General features: G+C 45.5%; 1 protein-coding gene across 1 annotated transcript in view; it reads left to right on the plus strand.

Moving 5' to 3' along the window:
- Positions 1-5,346: 5,346 nt before the first annotated feature.
- The window catches only part of CASQ2 (calsequestrin 2), a 70,760-nt gene continuing 54,730 nt past the window's right edge, over positions 5,347-21,376 (plus strand). Inside the window, exon 1 of the mRNA XM_052637051.1 lies at positions 5,347-5,804. Within this exon, the coding sequence (XP_052493011.1) occupies positions 5,493-5,804 (312 nt within the window). The 5' untranslated portion in view covers positions 5,347-5,492. The remainder of the gene's footprint in view (positions 5,805-21,376) is intronic.

Here is a 21,376-nt window from a genome sequence, read left to right on the forward strand (position 1 = left end):
AATGAGATGATGTATAAAATGTAATGAGCCCAGTGATTGGCTCACCACAAGCACTGAAACATTAGTCCCCTTCTTGCTTTTCTTCCTATGCACAAAGAACAGGAGGTGCCTCAGGGCAGGGCCAAAACTCAGAACCTATCCCCAGGTCACATTGTGGAGAGCCATTTGTTGTTTCTGAAGTGATTCCTGGCTTGTCCAATGTGACTTCATGAGCCCTCTGTAAGAGGCATCTAGCTGTGGTTCCAAGTGGCAGGGAAGACAGAAATGGAGCACAAAATCCACCTTCTGGGTTCAAATCCCAGCCCTGCCGTCACTAGTGACTAACCTTGTGCAAGTTAGTTAATCTCTCTGTGCCTTGGCTTACTTATCTAGCAATACCGAAACTATCAGCCTCATAGGGTTTTTTTTTTTTTAATATATTTTAATTGCTCAGTTGCTCAGTCGTGTCCAAGTCTTTGCAACCCCACAGACTGTAGCCCCCCAGGCTCCTCCTTCCATGGGATTTCCCAGGCAGGAATACTGGAGTGGGTTGCCATTTCCTTCTCCAAATTTATTTTAAATTGGAGGGTAATTGCTTTTACAAGGTTGTGTTGGTTTCTGCTATACACAATATGAATCAGCCGTAAGTATACATATGTCCCTTGCTCTTGAACCTCCCTCCCACCCCCGACCGCATCCCACTCCTCAAGGTTGTCACAGAGCACTGGGTTGAGTTCCCTGTGTTTTACTATAGGGTTTTTAAGAACAGCTAAGGACGTTCCTGGCAGTCCAGTGCTTGAGAATCTGCCTTCAAAAGCAGGAGACTCGGGTTCCATCCCTGGTCTTGGGAATTAAGATTCTACCTGCCGAGGGGCAACCAGGTTCACATGCCTCAACTAGAGAAAGCTTGCACGCCAGAACAAAGATCCAGCACAGCCAAACTATGAAAAAAAAAAAAAGTTAAATTTTGTAAAGCACTTAAAATAAGACCTGGTACAAAGTAAGTGCTTCACATTTCTTTAACAAATATTTAATGAGAACTACTATTGGCAAGACAGGTTTCAAGGAATACTTTGAACAGATGCTGTCCTGGCTCCTAGGAGGCTTAGTCTCTCTGCAGAGAAAGAATCCCCAGTGGAAGGGGTGTTTCCGAGAAGCATGGTACAAGGGAGTGAAAGTTAGCCTCTGGTCTACACTTAGGGGTCTCCCTGAGGAAGTGACGTTTGTTAAAACGTGCAGTTACACAGCCTAGCTCTTTTTCATCCAAGCATTGATCTTTTCTGTTCGGTTTTATTAAGAAGTTTTCTGGTGCTGGGGAGCCTGATATTCAGAGTCAAGAGGAAAAGGAGGGTCTTGGGGTTGCTAACAGCACTGCTCAGATTTGAGCAGAGGAAGCCTGAGGCCGTGGAGCACAGGGCTGTAGACTAAGGCATTTCTGGGATTTTGCCTTCCAGGCCAGCAGGCTAACTGCCCCCGCCAGTAGCCCAGCCAAAGGGGAGGGAGGAACGGGCTCAAAGAAACAAAGATGCCATACTCCGCCTTGCCCACTAGGTGGAGCATTTTAGCCAAAGAAGGGGCCTTTGGAGGCAGTAAAGTCCTAGATCTTTCCGCCTTAGGGGAGAGGCAAGCTCTGACTTGTAAGAGACACACCCATCAAATCTTTCTCCGCAGCTTAACAGTCAACAAGCTTCCTCAAACCTATGGCCTGTGCCAAAGTCTCTTCTGGGAAAAGAAAATGCTCTACGGCCGGAACAAATTCTAGATTTTTAGAGCCAGAAAGGGTCCGTGGGAGACCAGTGGGTCTGACCGTCTTTTCCACAAATTAGAAATGCGAGGATCGAGAGGTGAGGAGATTCACCAAGGTCGCACAGCCGGGCTGGGCCCTTCCAGACCAAGGTCTCCTGACTTCGGAGCCTCAGCTCTCTCTGAGCTGCCTTCCAGTCATTCAGATAGGTTCCCTGTCCTGTGGACCCTGCCGTGTAGGTGTGAGCCCATATACTGACCAAGAAGTCCAGAGTGAAATCGGATGCTTTCATAGGGCGGAGGCGGGGGATGCCGCGCCCCCTAGTGGTGGAATGCCCGTAGGCCTCAGCGCGGAGGCGCTTGCCGCTTCTCCCTAGGAGAAGCTTGCGCGCTGCTTCTCCCCTCCCTGCTGCTCCAAAGTTCCCTCCTTGGAGATACCTTCCTCCACCCTCAGTCCAAACGGGCCACCTCCTACACGGTTACAGTCTTTCCCTCATCGTCAGCTGATCTTTAGAGCACACGCCTCTGTTTGAAGTCCAATTTTACGCGTGTGCGCGCACACACACATACCTCATACGTAGGCTGATTATGTATTGTCTCCCCTCTCGGCTGTAAACTCAGTGAGTTCAGATGAACACCGTGCCCGACTCCACTACCCAGGAGAGTGTCTGGTACATGAGAGATGCCCCATGAAATTCTATTACCGTTGACTTAATCCATGAAAGATCGTGGCTTCAAATCCTGATTCATCTGTAGAGTGAGCTATGGTGAAGATCCAGTTAAATAATACGTGCAAAACTGTCCTGCCACCTGTCAAGGGTAAACAAATGAAAGGGGTGAGGTTAGAGTAAGGGACTCTAGGGAGAGGCCACTCAGCGTGAGGAACTGGAAACTGCCAGCAAAAACAAGCGGCCTGCATCATATTCTGTGACAATACATTTATATTGATTTGTAAACTTAGTTTTATCCTTTCCTGTTTAAAAACAAAGACCACAAATACCTGCTAACGGCACATAAAGGCACTCGCACACTTCAGCATAGTCACATAAACTGGGCATGTGTAGGTGACACTCTGACTTGGGTAGCCGTGAAAACTGGAATGGAAAGTTAACCTACCAGATGGCAAGTTGACTCAGACATGTCAGAAGCACCCCTTGTTTACAAAATAAATACATTAGAGTTGGCAAGCAAGAAGGCAAAAGAAAAATGAAAACAATAAAAGGCTCCGAGAAAAGATGGCTGGGACATAGAAAGGGTTCAACCAGGCAAACTTAACCCATCCAGAGTGAGACACACATTTTGGCCTCCACGTCTAGGTGTGGGTGGGCAGTGGGAAACGATCACCACAACAGATGTCAGTGGCTGAGCCATCCTCAGGCTGGGCTTTGAGGCCCCAAACAGAGCTGGGATTTAGGGACAGGAACTTGCCACACTGGGGCTTTTTTTCTATTGATACACAGTTGGTCATAAGACAGACTTGAGGGCTAAGCTGAATTTTTAATACTTATCCCTTTGCCTTGGTACTTCTCATCAGTTATAAGTCAGTGCAAAATTCACAGACTCTGACTTTAAACTTCTCCCAGTTTTTTTGGTAACATTAAAAAAAAAAACATATATTAAGAAAAGTGGAGCAAATTCTAAATAAAGATAAGTCGATGAGATTGAGACAACTGGGAACAGTTTTGGGAAGCTGACCTGGAAAAGACAAGACATACACTGTTTCATGCGACAATCTTTTTTCCCCCTAAATTTTCTAAAGAAAGCAGAGATCTTGCATGCTTGCCAATGATCTGAAAAGCTAACCATATCTTAGAATGGCTATTCTTGACTCTATCTTTAAAAGCCTAGCAAAGTGACCATCAAAAAGAACTGAATGCTGTCATGGATTTCAGTGATGGGTTCCCCAAGGTCCTGGGTTCCCCAAGGTCCTGGCTTCCTGGATGTGAAAGTGTTCTGAAGAAACCCCCATTGGCCTGCCCCTCAGCATCAGGCCCTCTGGCTGCAGTAGAGAGGACTGCTTCCAGTCCTGTAGGCCACTGACTTTCTTTTCTCTTTTTTTCACTTTCTTTTTACCTTCTGTCCCCTGCAAAGTTTGTATGGGACAGAGTCCTTGCTATTTCCAAAGTTGATTCTCCAACCAAAAGAAGACAAAAACTCGGCCTAAATCATGAGAGCCATAGACCACTCTGAAGAGTGGAAAGACAAGAGTGGACTGTTGTTTGACAAGAAAAGATGGAGTCTTTTAAGAAAAGAGGTGTCTATCGGGGAATTACCCCATCAGAGTGAAAGCACCCAGGAGTACTGGGCTCCAGGGTAGAACTGAACTCTCTGCCTACCCTCTACCAACAGGTAGTCGGTAACACGATCTCTGACTAGGTGCTGAGCTCCCTGAAGCTCAGTTAGCTCCTCTGTGCAATGACCTTTTAATCACATCTGCTCCAAATGCCTGATGGATTCAAGAAGAAGGCAGACAGAAAAGGGTTCACAAACAATTACTTTTAGAAACTGATAAGTAATTATGATAATAACCTATGTTCCACCATCTCCAAGAAGAATGGAATAATATAACAGCTGCTGTGTTTGAGTAACTGCTTTGCACCATGTTTTTCCATCTCTATGTTCCAAGCCTTACAATATAGTTATAATTATCCCCACTTTACAAGGAGCAGGGGTGGAGGTGATGGATGGAGAATCAGAGAGAGGGTAAGTGACCCTCCAAAGTCCATTCAGCCATTAAGAAGCAGAGCGTGGATTTGAACTCAGACCTATCTGGCTTCTGGACTCTCTACAGCAGTCTGTCCCTAATGGAGAGGAAAGGGGCAAAAATGATACATTGGGGGTTAATGTTAGAAAAGAAGATGACAGGGATGATAGTGAAAAGCCTAAGAAGGTTTCTGAGGAAGATAGTTGAACTTTTACTATATTTAATTTTATAATGGGGCAGGACCTCCTGGTGTCAGCAACGTTAAGCCATGAGCAGGGGCAGAAGGAGAACAACTGTGACCCTGGTGGGCTGGGGTCTCTGGAGCTCTTTCCACGGAGAAAGGGTGACCCTAGACCCCTTGCTCAGTGACGGGCAGAGCCATGGGGGACACAGCGCAGCGGCCAGCAGGGGACACAGCGCAGTGGCCAGCCCGGGGAAGCCAGGGGCAGAACGTCAAGTCCCCCTGGGGGTTGGGCTGGTCTCCAGGTCAGTGGTGAGTAGGTGTGTGTGTGGGGTGTGGATGAGCAGCCTGCCAGGAAGGGACAGGCTGACACCGTTCCCTGGGATAATGGACTGATTCAATAGCATCTGAGGGACCCCCCTGCACGTGCACACATCACAACCCCATGTCTCCCTCCCCTCCTTTTGCCCTCCTCCCTCCAGGTGAATTTCTCTCCTCTGACCTTCCTGGCCTCCTTATTTCATGTGCGTGTGTTCCGCCGTCTCCCTCCTGCCTCCTCCCTCTCCACCAGCCTGACAAACTATCAGCGAATCCCTCAACAGGGCCATATCTAACTTTTTTATTCATCGCATGATTTATTTTTAGCTTGAAACAACTGCATCCTAAAAATGGAGTTCCAGATGAGACACGGGCTGGGTAGAGCTATGCAAGCTATCTGGGGCTGGGTGGCCCAGCCTGGCTCCAGTTCCACGCACGCATGGGTGTGAGCCTCTGCTCGCTTTGTCTGAGCCCAGGGCTACAGTCAGCAGCCTGCAGAGGTGAAGACGGGGTTCTCGGGCCCAGGGAGGGCCAGGGAGAGAGACCAGATCAGCCTCTCTGCTCCCCATGACTCCCAGCAAGTCCTCTAAGACTCCATTCACTTTCCTACCATCAGCGTTTCTGGGAAAGAAAAATTCTGCCCAGATGAAGAGAGCCCACCTGTTTGTGGTGGGGGTCTACCTGCTGTCCTCCTGCAGGGCAGAGGAGGGACTGAACTTCCCCACCTATGATGGCAAGGACCGCGTGGTCAGTCTAACTGAGAAGAACTTCAAGCAGGTTTTGAAGAAATACGACTTGCTCTGCCTCTACTACCATGAGCCCCTGTCTTCAGACAAAGTCGTGCAGAAACAGTTCCAGCTGAAAGAAATCGTGCTGGAGGTGAGTGGGAGGCGGGGGGGGGGCCGGGACCACAGCGTCCAAGGAGGCGGGAACTGGCCCGTGATCGGGATGTGGGGACCCCAGCGTGCTGAGAATATATCCTAAAGTCTGGCCCCATTTCGGTCTCATACAACACTGGAAATCTTGCAAAGCTGGGATGTGTGAAAGCCAGAGGTGTGTTCAGACTCTTCAGACAGGACAAGTGCACGTGCTGCACACTAACTGCTTGTCGTTGTTGTTTAGTTGCTCAGTCGTGTCCGACTCCTTTGCGACCCCACGGACTGTCGCCCGCCAGCCTCCTCTGTCCATGGGATTCCCCATGCAAGATTACTGGAGTGGGTTGCCATTCCCTTCTCCAGGGGATCTTCCTGATCCAGGGATCGAACCCATGTCTTCCGTATTGGCAGGAGGATTCTTTGCACTGAGCCACCAGCGAAGTCTGCCCACTGCATCATAGTCTGTAAAGTTGTAAAGTCTGTCAGCTGACAGCTGACGGCCCTCTTGATTTCTCAAGGGCAATGGTTCCAGCCACTCTTTTCCTCAGAGAACGTTAAAGCTATTGTTAAAAGGCCCGAATGACATGGGATTCAGGGTTATGTGCAGGCTTCATTCGGGGTACTAACTTCCTGCTGTTTGTTCTTGTAAGTCTGCCCACAATCTTGGGGCAGCAGAAGTCATTTGACCTTGCCTCTGCTTGTGGGTCAGATGGGGAGCACCGCTGAGTAGTGCTCCTCTCTTGGGACTCGGTATCAGTCAACATCAGCCACGGGAGATGTGGGAAGGTCTTGGCTGCGTGTTCAGTAACGGGAGTATTTCTTTTTCTCAGAAAGTTCCTGGTGTGAGGTCAAGGAAGATGCTGAAGTCAGTTCCTATTCCGTCTGCATTACTGGCCTCTCTGTGAAGCTGGCGCGGGGGCTGGCTCTTTAATCCTGTGTGAGTGACCCAGGAACTCCTCCTGGAGCTCCTCCTGGACAGTGTCAGATCAGTTACACTCAGGAGCACCTGGGAGTGCCAAGAATTCTAGTAAGCACCGAGATCCCTCATCAGTCCCCAGGTTCGGCTCAGCCCATGCACCTATTTGCAAAAAGGACTATTGGAGACCAGCCCTACCAGAAAGCTCAGTTCAATCAGATACCTTTTTGTTCTTTCTTTTTCTTTCAGTTTTATTGAGACATAACGGACATACATTATAATCAAATACTTTGATGAACAGAATTATCATAGAAAACCCATGTGGATTTTAGTTCTAAAAAAAAAAAAAAAAAAAAAAGACTATAAGAAAATCTAGGCTTCCCAGGCAGCACAGTGGTAAAGAATCTGCCTGCCAATGCAGGAGACTCGGGTTTGATCCCTGGGTCAGGAAGATCCCCTGGAGAAGGAAATACCAACCTACTCCAGTATTCTTGCCTGGGAAATCCTGTGGACAGAGGAACCTGGTGGGCTACAGTCCATGGGGTCACAAAGAGTAGGACACGACTGAGCACATAATAAAATCCAGGAAAACCATCCCAAACACATCAAAATATCTTTGATAATTTTAAAAGCATTGCAGAATCCTGTGTCTCTCGATCATCATACCCATATTTATTTTCAGAGGATTTATATATGGCAGCATGGTCATTACAGAGAGCTCTGGTAGATGAAAAACTAAGCATTTCAAAAATATCACCATGCCCATTATCTTTTTCCTCAGGCTCTACTCTGGGGCCTGAACATGGAAGTTCAGTTCCCTCTGTGAGTTATAAGCAAGGAAAAAGCAGAGACAGTTATTAGGTCTTTGCACTATATATACAGGAAAATCTCAGGCTGGAAAAAAACCAGGACATACAGAGCACAGCTGCTGCTCAGCCCAAGAAATCCTCACTCACATTACCATCTCCATCTCAAACTGCCCTACTCAATTCTAGTGACAATTTTCTGAAAAGTTAGCTGAAGGCACAAGGACTACCATATATGCTCACCAATGTCAACTTAGCCTAGAACTCAAAAAGAGGGCTGGTGCAAGCCATGACCCCAATTTCTGATTCCCTGTCATACACACACACATTCTCCCTCAAAGACAAATTCTGTGTTCCCAAGCAAAATCCTGAGAAGGGACTTTGCCCTGGACTCACCATCCTTCCAGCCGCCTTTGATCCAGGAATGCCCAGCAGAGACTGACAAGGTGTAAGTTCAGCACAGGAGGTGGTTTGATGCCCCACAGGCTCCTATATCCTTAGGGAAAGAGATCACAGAACTTGGAGTCTGGAGATCTGGATTTATATCCTGGTTTTGCCTCTACTGGACACACGGCATAGGGAAGGTTACTTACCTTCTCTGCACCCCATTTTCTCATCTATAAATCTGGAAAAATAATAATTGTCCAACAGGCTTATGGGATGATTAATAATAAACATTTATTGAATGCTTACTCTGCACAGGGATTGTTCTAAGCACTTTGTACGTGTAGCTGGTTTGAGCCTTATAGTATTTCTCTGATGTAGGTACAGTTGCCATCCCCATCTTCAGATGGGGAAACTGAGGCACAGAGAGGCTAAGTTGCCTGAGGCCATTTAACTAGTGTGCTAAGTCGCTTCAGTCATGTCCGACTTTGCGTGACCCCAGAGACGTCAGCCCACCAGGCTCCCCCGTCCCTGGGATTCTCCAGGCCAGAACACTGGAGTGGGTTGCCATTTCCTTCTTCAATGCATGAAAGTGAAAAGTGAAAGTGAAGTTGCTCAGTCGTGTCCGACTCCTAGAGACCCCATGGACTGCAGCCTACCAGGCTCCTCTGTCCATGGGATTTTCCAGGCAAGAGCACTGGAGTGGGCTGCCATTGCCTTCTCCATCAACTAGTGTAGGTGCAGGCAGTTTTAGTCCCTATACTGCCTTACTGCTAGAATCAAATGAGGCGATGTACAAGTTGCTGGTGGATACCCTCTTCAGGATTGTTTCAAGAGTCTTCCTTAAATAGAGTGCTCAGCCTGTGGGCCTGGGCCTGATGATGCCAGCCATATCAGCAACAGGGCTGAGAAGCACAGAGTCCCAGAGGAGGCACTGCTGGTACAAATATGCAAACCCTGGAGGAGGCTGGGCTACCTCCCTGAGGGTTGGGGAGGGAAGGGGGGCCTTTGCTGAGATACCTGTCAGGTGTAGGCCGTGCCTCAGAATCCAGGACTAGACTGGTTCCAGGAACCCCAGGAATGGTAAGAGAGCGGGGGTGTGAACCTCTAAATTTTCTTCCTGGTCAAAAAAGCCCATTTTTGTCTTCTTAATTCCCTGGACTCTAAACAAAAACCACTAAGGACAATATCCTGCCAGTTCCAGGGCTGTTATTGTGCAAACTAGGAGGGGAGGGGGCAGTTCCCAGGGTGCATCCACAAGGCAGTGAAATCTCAGCCCAGGGCAGACAGCACAGGAAGGGCGGGGCTCCTTTCCTCTGAACGTTTAGGAAGGTGGTTTCCCATGCTTTCTATCATAGCTCATTGTGACTCAGTGTGTACAGAACATACATACACAAAAGAAACAACAGTTTCACAAGACAACACGTTATTATTTGGGGAGCAGTTGGATCAAAAATTCTTTTGTCTTCTTTCTTATTATTCTCTTCTATACTTCGGTTGTGTTTCATTAAAAAACATATTGATCTCAATCTATTAAATTGATCTCCCTCTCCAATGATGTTGCCACCCCCAAGTTGATAAACCTGGAGAATTTCTAAAGGTTAGAAGGTGAGGAATTAGAAGTTCATAACTCCTCGTGTTAAGGGCCATCCCTGACCTAAATGGGGAAAACATCCAAAAAAGGGGATATTTGTAAACATATAGCTTGTTCTAGAGAAGGAAATGGCAACCCACTCCAGTATTCTTGCCTAGAGAATTCCGTGGACAGAGGAGCCTGGTGGGCTGCTGTCCATAGGGTCGCACAGAGTCGGACACAATTGAAGCGACTTAAGCATGCATGCATGCATTGGAGAAGGAAATGGCAACCTACTCCAGTATTTTTGCCTGGAGAATCCCAGGGACAGAGGAGCCTGGTGGGCTGCCATCTATGGGGTCGCACAGAGTTGGACACGACTGAAGCGACTTAGCAGCAGCAGCAGCAGCATAGCTGATCCACTTTGCTCTATGGAAGAAACTAACACAACGTTGTAAAGCAACTATTCTTGCTGCTGCTGTTGTTAAGTTGCTAAGTCAGGGTCTAACTCTTTTGTGACCCCATGGACTGTAGCCCACCAGGCTCCTCTGTTCAACTATACTCTAATAAAAATTAATTTTTAAAAAGGTCCATGCATTCTGATAAAAACCCAAAGATACTATGGTCAGACCAAACACTGATTTCAATATCAATCCTTAATATTGAAATACCTAGAAATAGCCCCATCCACAGGGTGAGGAGGTCACTGCCAGACTCAGGGCCTAAAATGCCCATCAATTAGTCTTACATCTGCCACTTACTCTAGGTTGGGCCTGGGGATGCACGCTGTGGATACAGGGAACATGAAACACTCAGGCGGCTCACAGCCTAATGTGGAAATTACAAAGAAATACTAATGAAAAGCCACAGTGCAAGGGAGCCACTGTAATAGTGAAAGTGAAGTCATACAGTCGTGTCTGACTCTTTGCAACCCTATGGACTGTAGCCTACCAGGCTCCTCCGTCCATGGGATTTTCCAGGCAAGAGTACTGGAGTCGGCTGCCATAATAGTAGGGCAACAGAAGCTCCTCTGGGAGTGCAGAGCAAAGAGGAAATGCCCTGCTCTCTGGGAGACATGTGGAAGGCATGACAAAGAAGAATTGGTTTGTGAAAATAAATAGAATTTAGTAGGCAAAAAAGCAAGGGGGGTGGGGGAGGGAAATCCAGGAGATAAGATTCTGACAGCCCTAAAACCTTTTCCAACTTGATACCTTTTCCCTAAAATTTGGCCACGAGGGCCTCGTTCCTTTAGGTAAAAATTTTGTTCCTATTTAGTCAAGCCCTTCTGCAAGAGATAGTCTTGTAAGATATTGCCATTCACTTACACCTCCATCTGATCAAGGTTGAGTTCTATGTGAAAGCAGGGTTTGATAAGCGGAACAGAAGAAAAAGAAGAATATGAGGCCATTAAAAGCTTAGGGAGAGGGATGTCCCTGGTAGTCCAGTAGCTAAAACTCTACCCCCCCCAATTTCGATCCTTGGTGGGGGAAATATATCCTGCATGTCTCAACTGAGAGTTTCTATACTGCAACTAAGATCCATCACAGCTAAATTTAAAAAAAATAATGAATTTTTAAAAAAGCTTAGTCATAAAAAGGGCAAGTAATATGGCACCAGAAGGCCACACTCAAACTCTGCTTTGCATTTGACTGGAATCTACCTCTGGAAGACCCCAGGGTTGGTGCAGTGCACGCAGCTCTATATAGATGCTCTGTAAATGTTTGTTGAATGAATGTCTGATATGTTAGAGCTCAAAAGAACTTTGAGAACCATCTAGATTGTTCTGAACCCCTCATGTCATAGATGTGGCCTTGCAGTGACGTGAGTTACACAGCTGGCAATCCTGACTCTTGGTGGAGCGCTTCATCCACCAAATAACACACTCTCATGCAGGAGTGTGAGATGATGTGGACAAAGAAAAAGCACCCCGAAATAAACACGGTTAGTGTTCTGATAGAGTTCTTTCCAGTATTTTTTTCTATGCATAAAAACATACTTTCAAATTAGATGTATACCATTTTTATGGTTTTACTTCCTGCTTTTTTCATTTCAGTATATTGTGAGTATCCCTATGTCACTAACTAGTTTTAAATTCTTGGCAAACATGATGTTAATGTTGGCATAGGACTCCACTATATGATCATACATATTTTAAAACCAATTTTTTCTATTTTTTCTTTTAATTAAAAAAAATTATTGAAGTATAGCTGATTGGCAATCTTGTGTTAATTTCAGGTGCCCTGTGCAAAGTGAATCAGTTACACATAAACGTATATCCACTCTTTTTCAGATTCTTTTCCCATATAGGCTATTACAGAATTCCTCTATTTTTGGATACTGGCACAGTTTTCAGAGTTTTAAAAATCTTTGCCTATTTATATTTTTATTGTTTTAATGGACATTCTTTGATTTCTAGCTGGACTGAATTTTTCACGAAATTATTTGACACTGAAGTTTTTTCATATTTTTCTATGCCTTTCCCCCATTTTTTTCCTATTGAGATATCAACTCAGATTATAAAGGGAGTTGCAATTTTATATGCTATTTCCTTCAGCTTCAGCAAAGTCAGCAAATGTAGTCATGCCTCACTGGCCAAACCCTATTAGTGCTGCAGGACTCGGAGACTCAAGACGAGGACAGGGGCAATGAATTTGACTCCTCCTTGCTTCTTTGCTGCCGGCTTCTACTTTCACCTTGAAACAAGTGCTGCTGCTATCATGTTCTATAAATACTGCAGAGAAAGTACTCCGACACCCGACATCACTGGCCTCTCTCGGTTGAAATGCTTGAGAGGTGGTGTGCTCTAAAATGGGCTTCCAAACCAGAGAGGCCTGGGTCCAATTCCCGAGGAAGAAGTCTGTCTGTATTCAGGTTCCTCACCTGTGATGTGTTTGTGTGAGTCCTGTGGGAGCAACTAAACACACCAACCTGTAACCAATATATATATTTGCTGGAATTTCCCTCAGGCAAGTGAGTGAGTGTTTCAGAACATGAACATTCTTACTGTGAACCCATGAATAGAAATATTCATTCATCAGTATTCATTCATACCTGTTGCTAAGGCAGGCTCTCAGTAACCGTAGCATGAGTGAGTGAATGAATCAGTCACTGAATGGATGGTGAACAAGCGATGCTTTCCACACGGTGAAGAGTAAAAATTCGTTCATTTGTTGAGGGTGATGAACTAGCAGGCACTGGCAGGCAACCTGGGGTCCTGGAGCAGAAATAGTTACATCATCCTGGTAGCTGTCCGCTGGGTTGACCAGATGCCCCAGTAGTTTCTCTGGAGACCCAGGGCTGCTCTGTAGAATTTTCCCTGCATTGTTTTCTGCTCTTCCTGCTTGAGGACGTCCCCACAATAAAGGAGCTACCATCCCCATACATGACCTGCCTAGGGGCTCTCTCCCAGGCCCTCCTGGATATCAAATGGCAGGATCACTACCTAAAAGTTATTGGAAATGGCCTGTCTGCCAGCAGTAAGGGTTACTGCTCTGACTGATTTTCCACTGCTGGTAAACAGGCTCTGTGTGTGTGTGTGTGTGTGTGTTCAGTTGCTTCAGTCCTGTCCGGCTCTGTGCGACCCCATGAACTGTAGCCCGCCAGGCTCCTCTGTCCATGGAATTCTCCAGGCACGAATACTAGAGTGGGTTGCCACGCCCTCCTCTAGGGGATTTGCCTGACCCAGGGATCCAAACTATGTCTCCTGCATCTCCTACACTGCAGACAGATTCTTTACCATTAAGCCACCCAGGAAACCCCTGGTGAACAGGCTATTTCTCAGTAATTTTCTTTTTATCTTTTGAAACAAAATTTTTATTGGAGTACAGTTGTTTTACAAGGTTGTGTTATTTTCTGCTGTTATTTTCAGCAAAGTGAATCAGCTATACATATTCATATACCCCTCTCTCTTAAGGATTTTCTTCCCATTTAGGTCACTATGGAGCATTGAGTGGAGTTCTCTGTGCCATACAGTAGGTTCTCATTAGCTCTATATTTTATACATAGCGTGTATACATATATATAGCTATATATACACACACATATATATATGTATGTCAATCCCAATCTCCCAGTTCATCCCATCACTGTTTCCCCTGCTTGGTCTCCATACATTTATTCTCTACCTCTATCTTTATTTCTGCTTTGCAAATAGGTTTATCTGTACCATTTTTCTAGATTCCACACACACGTGTTAATAAACAATGTTTGTTTTTCTCTTTCTGACGTTCTTCACTGTGTAAGACAGGCTCTAGGTCCATCCAAAGTCTCTACAAATGGCACAGTTTGCTCCTTTGTATGGCTGAGTAATGTTCTATTGTACATATACACCGGTATCTTCTGTATGCTTTCCTCTGTTGATGGACATTAGGTTGCTTCCATGTCTTGGCTATTGTAAACAGTGCTGTAATAAACACTGGGGTGCATGTGTCCCTTGGAATTATGGTTTTCTCCAAGCATATGCCCAGGACGGGGATTGCTGGGTCATATGGTAGTTCTATTTTTAGTTTCTGAAGGAACCTTCATATTGTTCCCCATAGTGGCTGTATCAGTGTACATTCCCAGCTACAGTGTGAGAGGGTTCCCTTTTCTGCACACCCTCTCTAGCATTCATTGTTTGTACATTTTTTTGATGATGGCCATTCTGACCAGTGGGAGGTGATAACCTCATTGTAGCTTTGATTTGCATTTCGCTAATAATCAGAAATGTTGAGAATATTTTCATGTGCCTTTTGGCCAGTTGTGTCTGTCTTCTTTAGAGAAATGTCTATTTAGGTCTTCTGCCCATTTTTTTGATTAGGTTGTCCTTTTTTTTTTAATTGAGCTCCATGACCTGTTTGTATATTCTGGAGATTAATCTCTTTCCAGTTGCAGATAATTTGTATTTTGCATTTTTTAATATAGTTTTATTTATTTATTTATTTTTGGCTGCGCTGGGTCTTCGTTGCTTCCAGGGCTATCCTTCGTTGAGGTGTGTGGGCTTCTCATTGTGGTGGCTTCTCTTGTTGCATAGCACAAGCTCAAGGCAAGCAGGTTTCAGTAGTTGCGGTGTGTGGGCTCAGTCATTGTGGCTGGCGGGCTCTAGAGCACAAGCTCAGTAGCCGTGGCACAAAGGCTTAGCTGTTCCGTGGCATGTGGGATCTTCCCAGACCAGGGATTGAACTCATGTCTCCTGCATTGGCAGGTGGATTCTTTACCACTGAGCCACCAGGGAAGCTCCGCAAATAATTTTTTAGAAGTGGTTCTAGCACAGATCCGGAGAAGGCGATGGCACCCCACTCTAGTACTCTTGCCTGGAAAATCCCATGGATGGAGGAACCTGGTGGGTGCAGTCCATGGGGTCACGAAGAGTCGGACACAACTGAGCAACTTCCCTTTCACTTTTCACTTTCATGCATTGGAGAAGGAAATGGCAACCCACTCCGGTGCTCTTGCCTGGAGAATTCCAGGGACGGGGGAGCCTGGTGGGTTGCCGTCTCTGGGGTTGCACAGAGGCGGACACGACTGAAGCGACTTAGCAGCAGCAGCAGATAGCACAGATCATCCATTAGGCCCTATGGGAAGGAGAAGGCTGGTTCCGTAATCTGTGGCGGAACTAAGAAGTGAGTCCTGTGCAATGCAGGCCTCTGGTTCTGCTAAGTATCTTAATGCCATTGCTCTCAGATTGTCAAGACTGAGCTCCCTTTTCTATTCAGGCCTCAGTCTCCTAATCAATCTGTGTATCAGTGCGAATATCTTTGGTGAGATGACTGCAGCCTCTTTCGACTCTGTCATGTGTCCAGTGTTGCTGACATGACTTTTGTGCATGACCATCCTCGTGTACCCAACTTCAGATGAGGTTGAAGTGCTTAGGCAGAGCAGACAGCTACGGGTCAGGGTAACTGAGCTTCTCTTCCACTTACTATTTGATCGGGGCAAGTCATGAATATGCATTGCGTTTTACTCATCTAAAAAAATCGACTATGTCCTTTCTACCTAAGTGAATTAAGAGAATTAAATGAGTGAAAATTCCCCATAAAATTTTAAGAAGCTGTACAAGTGTCAGGTGTTATTACTTTGTTATGTTGGTCACTACTAGAAAATTAATCTATGTAGAATGCTGAGTGCCTGAAATGCAGCTGATGCTTATCAAATGTTAATGCCCTTCACCTGTCACTTGAAAGGCAGCCCATGTTCTTGGCCAGTTGTAGTAGTTCTCAACCTTGGCTGCACGTAGGACTCAACCTAAGGAGTTTTTAAAAATACCTATTTTTTTATTGTTCAGTTGGTCAGTCGTGTCTGACTCTTTGCTACCCCATGGACTGCAGCACGCCAGGCTTCCCTGTCCTTCACCATCTCCCAGAGCTTGCTCAGACTCATGTTCATTAAGTTGATGATGCCATCCAACCATCTCATCTTCTGTTGCCCTCTTCTCCTTCTGCCCTCAATCTTTCCCAGCATCAGGATCTTTTCCAATGAGTCAGCTCTTCCCATCAGGTGGCCAAAGTACTGGAGCTTCAGATTCAGCATCAGTCCTTCCAGTGAAAATTCAGGGTTGATTTTCCTTAGGACTGACTGGTTTGATCTCCTTGCAGTCCAAGGGATTCTCAAGAGTCTTCTCCAGCACCACAGTTCAAAAGCATCAATTCTTTGGCTCTTGGCCTTCTTTATGGTCCAACTCTCGCATCTGTATATGACTACTGGAAAGACCATAGCTTTGACTGTATGGACTTTTGCCAGCAAAGTAATGTCTCTGCTTTGTTATATACTGTCTAGGTTGTCATAGCTTTTCTTCCAAGGAGCAAGCGTCTTAATTTCACGGCTGCAGTCACTGTCTGCAGTGATTTTGGAGCCCAAGAAAATAAAGTCTGTCACTGTTTTCATTTCCCCCACCCCCCCCGCCCCATCTATTTGCTATGAAGTGATGGGATCAGATGCCATGACCTTAGTGTTTTGAATGTTGAGTTTTAAGCCAGCTTTTTCAGTTTCCTCTTTCAGCTTCATCAAGAGGCTCTTTAGTTCCTCTCTGCTTCTTGCCATTAGGGTGGTGTCATTTTTGTATCTCAGGTTATTGATGTTTCTCCTGGAAATCTTGATTCCAGCTTGTGCTTCATCCAGCCTGGCATTTTGCATGATGTACTCTGCACATAATTTAAATAAGCAGGGTGACAATATACAGCCTTGACATATTCCTTCCGCAGTTTTGAACCAGTCCGTTGTTCCATGCCCGGTTCTAACTGTTGCTTTTTGAACAGCATACAGCTTTCTCAGGAGGAAGATCAGGTGGTCTGGTATTCCTATCTCTTTAGGAATTTTCCACAGTTTGTTGTGATCTGCACAGTCAAAGGCTTTAGTGTAGTATATGAAGCAGAAGTACATGTTTTTCTGGAATTCCCTTGCTTTTCCTATGATCCAGCAGATGTTGGCAATTTGAACTCTGGTTCTCTGCCTTTTCTAAATCCAGCTTGTACATCTGGAAGTTCTCCATTCATGCACTGCTGAAGCTTAGCTTGAAGGATATTGAGCATTAGCATGTGAAATGAGTGAAATTATGCAGTAGTCTGAACATTCTTTGGCATTGCCCTTCTCTGGGATTGGAATTAAAACTGACCTTTTCCAGTCCCGTGGCCACTGCTGAGTTTTCCAAAGTTGCTGGCATATTGAGTGCAACTTGTTAACAGCATCATCTTTTAGGATTTATATAGCTCAGCTGAAATCCTGTCATCTCCACTAGCTTTTTCATAATAATGCTTCTGGGTCTTATTGCCCTAGACACTGATTTAATTGGTCATGGGGGAAGGGATGATATCCAGGTGCTAGCTTCTAAAAGCTCCCTGGATGATTCTAATGTGCAGCCAAGTTTGTGGACCACTTGAGGCCTGATGCTCAAAATTTGGTCGGCAGACCACACCAGCAGCAATGGTATCACCTGAATACCTGTTACATTTCAACAGGATCCTTTGGTGATTCATAGGTATGTGAAAGTTTTCAAAGCACCATACTGGTCTGTTGGATTGGAGAAATTTTCCAGATGCCCAGAATCACGGTGCACCTGCTTGACCTTCGGCCTGCTGACTCCCCTGAATGACAATGGACCTGTCAGCATTCCTCTGATTTGGAGAACTGCTGAGATATTAACTTGGTCTGGGGCTGCGGGGATTCAGGTCTGCTCTGGGACTCAGCCAGTTCTCCCAGTCTTCCCCCATGGTCTCCCAGCCACACCATCAGTGATTAATACTTGGACCTCCTTAGAAGGAGAGAATCGGCTCGTGTGATGCTTCCCCCCGCCCCTCCGCCCCCGAGAGGTTTCCAGGAGAGTTACAAGGGTTTCTAAGGCCAGATCAGAAGGTGCTTTTCTAAGGAACCTTAGGTCAAGGTCCAGGATTTACCCTCGGAAAGGGAGGAAACGCATCTATTTGGTTGCCAGGTCACATTGGCCTTTTCTCCAAAAGAGATGACAAATTTGAGCACCCTGGAGGTATATGAATATGGGATACTAAGATGTTAGCATATTTAACAGGAAAGTATGAGAAAGCTGCTCAGAGCAAACCGATGAGTGTTCTATAATGTGGAACTAAGTTCTGGGCTTCCCTGGTGGATCAGTGGTAAAGAATTCACCTGACAACGCAGAAGAGTTGGGTTTGATCCCTGGGTTGGGAAGATCCCTGGAGGAGGAAATGGCAGCCCACTCCAGTATTCTTGTCTGAAAAATCCCAGGCTACAGTCCATGGGGTCACAAAGAGTCAGACACAATTGAGTACACACGCACGTACTCAAGCGTTGTGAACACCCCAACAGAAGTATTCATTCTTTCATTTATTTGTCAAATATTCACGCACTGCTTACTTAGAAAGTGCAGATGACATGATTCCTGATAAGTCAGGGGTTGGTCTTTTGTTGATGATAAGAACTCACTTCCTTTAGGTCTATGCTTAAGTGTCATCTTATGAAAGAAGCTATCTCCATGACCACCTCTGTAAATCACACACTCCAAGCACCTCCTTATCCCTTCAACCTTACTTTATTCTTCTCCATAGCACTTGGCAGACATAGCGCATATTGTTTGAGATGGTTATAGCATGTAGCACCCACAGAGGCAAATACTCTGTTCTCTTCATTGCTGTACCCCAGCACCTAGGCCAGTGTCTGACTCTGTGTGGCCTCTCAACAGTGCTTGTTGAAGGAATGTTAAATGAACAGAAGAGGAAGAGGGAGCAGGGAAATCACATGCCCAAAATGGGGGCTTTACATACGTCATTCTGTTAAATTCTTACAACATATTCTCACACTATGTACAAAGAAATGATTCCCTAGAGTTGAGTAGAAAGTGCCCAAAGTCACAAAGCTAGAAAATGGCACAGCATGAAGCAGGATTTGAATTCACATCTATTTGTTTCCAAACTTCGTGTTCCTTTCACTACACCAAGAAATAGCATAAAGGGGTTGCTTCTTGTTTGTAAGCAGTGCCAACTTACAAAAAGACAAGCGTCTCTAATTTGAATTTGGGATTTTCACTCACATTTGAGCAGTGTTTAATTTCATAGCTGGACTATGTGTTGAACTGAAGTGTGAGTAAAGGGACTAATGCTTAGCACCTACTTGGTATTTAATAAATGTTGGGTAGGCGGGTGGAGGGGTGGATGGAGAGGAAAGAAAAAGGCAAGGAATTATGGATATATTGCTCATATTGGAAATATATTTCTCTTTGATATCTTCTAAAAATTAAATCAATTTTTAAAAAGATTCAGTAGGAAGATGAAAAATTAAACCGAATCTATCAGATTCAGGGAACTGTTTGTCATCCTTGCTTAACCCTGCTGAAATATGAGTAAAACAGATTTTTTTTAAACCATGGGACTCTCAGTCCAAAACACATGCACAGCATGGACATAAACCTCAGGGCTCTCTAAGGCTGTCATTGCCTTCAAACCTATTTAGCACTGGCAAATGTCCCAGTGGTTGCATTTCTAAACCTCAAGAGAGGAAGGCAAAATGAAATTTCTGGAGGCAAGCGAATCCACAGATGGGTTGATGTGGGAACACTGGGCAGAGAATAGCAACATACACAGGATTCAGGTATTTCTTCCAACTGTTCACTGCCCAAAGATGGCGTTCTCCAAACTTGCACCTGCTGCACTCTGAAAACTCAGATGAGGTCAGGCTTATTTTGGTTTGGCTTTGAGAATAAGTCCTCATGTAGAGCCAGAGCTCTCAGAAGATGGATGCCCAGGCTCACTCTTAAATTGCACTTCTCCTAAGAGATGTGTGTTTGCTGTGCACTTCTCAGCAATAAAACTAGAGCCTGGGGTGAGATGTGAAAAGACAAGAAATGCTCAAAGTATGGACTGAGTTGATTACAGTTCAATTCTTTCTTCCATACAGAATTAACAGGGAGATAGAGATTTTACAAAATGGCAAATACACTGTTGATTTAGAAGGTTTTAGACCATTGGAACCTTCTTCTCTCACTCTTCCCACCCCCAACAGCCCTCAATAATATTCAAGCCCAAACAGGATAGCTGGTCATTGTATTCTCATGAGGTAGACCTCCTCACAAAGGTATACATTTCTAAATGGAGACATGTGAGACCATGAACGTTACTGTGATGAAAGTACTATAAGGACTACTCTAGCGTAAAGCAGTAAAGCACAAACAGACAAAATCTGTTTCAGAATCACAACATTTTTCTTTAAAAGCAGCTGCCCTTTTTTCTTGCAGTTTTAACTTCACTGCTTGGTGTGGAGTATTTTTGCATAATTATCAGCTCAGCCTTAGAATCTAAGACGATTTGTTCCAAAGAATCTGAAAAAGAATATGTGTGTTATGTATTATACATCACATACCTGTATAACTGAATCACTTTGCTACATACCTGAAGCTAACACAACACTGTAAATCAACTCTACTTCAATTTTAAAAAATAAAAATAGCACTTACTGCCAAAAAATGAAAGGTTTTATCAAAAAAGCCAGTCCCCACAAAGTCTGCACCTGTACAACGAAGCTTCTGAGGTTCCCTCTTCCGTAGGCTGGATGTGGTTCGATTCAGATTAGCCATTTCTCTTTGGATAGACACGCGGGAACACGGCCAGTGCACTGTCTTGCAGAGCGATGGGCTGGGCAGGCCCAGCCGCTCCTCAGCGCCCAGAGAGCCTGTTCCAGGAGCGTCCGCCTGCTGCCCAGCGCCCCAAGCCAGCAGGCCTCTCCTCACCATCTGCCGTGTGCTGGGCAGGAAGACGGGCCAGTAGATACTCCTTCACCCGCCTCTACCGTACGCAGCCCTGGCTCAGCACCCCAAGGCCTTCCTTAGCCTGGCCACGCACATCTGGCTCCCCTATGAGGAACTGAGAGCATTTCCCAAAGCTGAAAGAAAAGCGAGTGCAGCTTATGGGCTGCAGCCCACACTATGTTCTGGCCACATAAGAAGCACACACTCAGCACAGAAACCCTGTGGACGTCTTTGCAACGTCCAGACCATGGACTAAGTTCTCAAAGGCCAAGCCTCTCCCTTCGTAGAATAAAGACCACTGTCCCCTCATCCCAGGGTTCCTCTGAAGAGAAAAGAGGGGTGTGTGTAAAGTGAACAGCCTATGTCAGGTGCTCAGGAAAGAACTGTTCTAGAATTTATTATGTGAAAGCACCTTGAAAATGAACTCTCAGGTTAGCTGTCGGTGGTATTTGTTGTCATTAGTAGAGTTCATCAAAATAAACCCTAGTCAGACATTTTGCAAAGTTTAGCCAAGCAGCAGCAGGCTTCTCTTCTGCTTTTTAATGTTCAGTACTGGGGAGATGAGGCATAGAGGCCTGTCTGCCATCATTTTACATTTAGAAGGTCTCTCCACTGACTGCAGCCTCCCACCTTCCCTCCACCTTTATCATTAGGTGCACCAACCTATGGAAGGTATAGTTAGAAAAGGGAC

Source organism: Budorcas taxicolor, chromosome 3 (assembly GCF_023091745.1).
Source record: "Budorcas taxicolor isolate Tak-1 chromosome 3, Takin1.1, whole genome shotgun sequence".
Taxonomy (NCBI): domain Eukaryota; kingdom Metazoa; phylum Chordata; class Mammalia; order Artiodactyla; family Bovidae; genus Budorcas; species Budorcas taxicolor.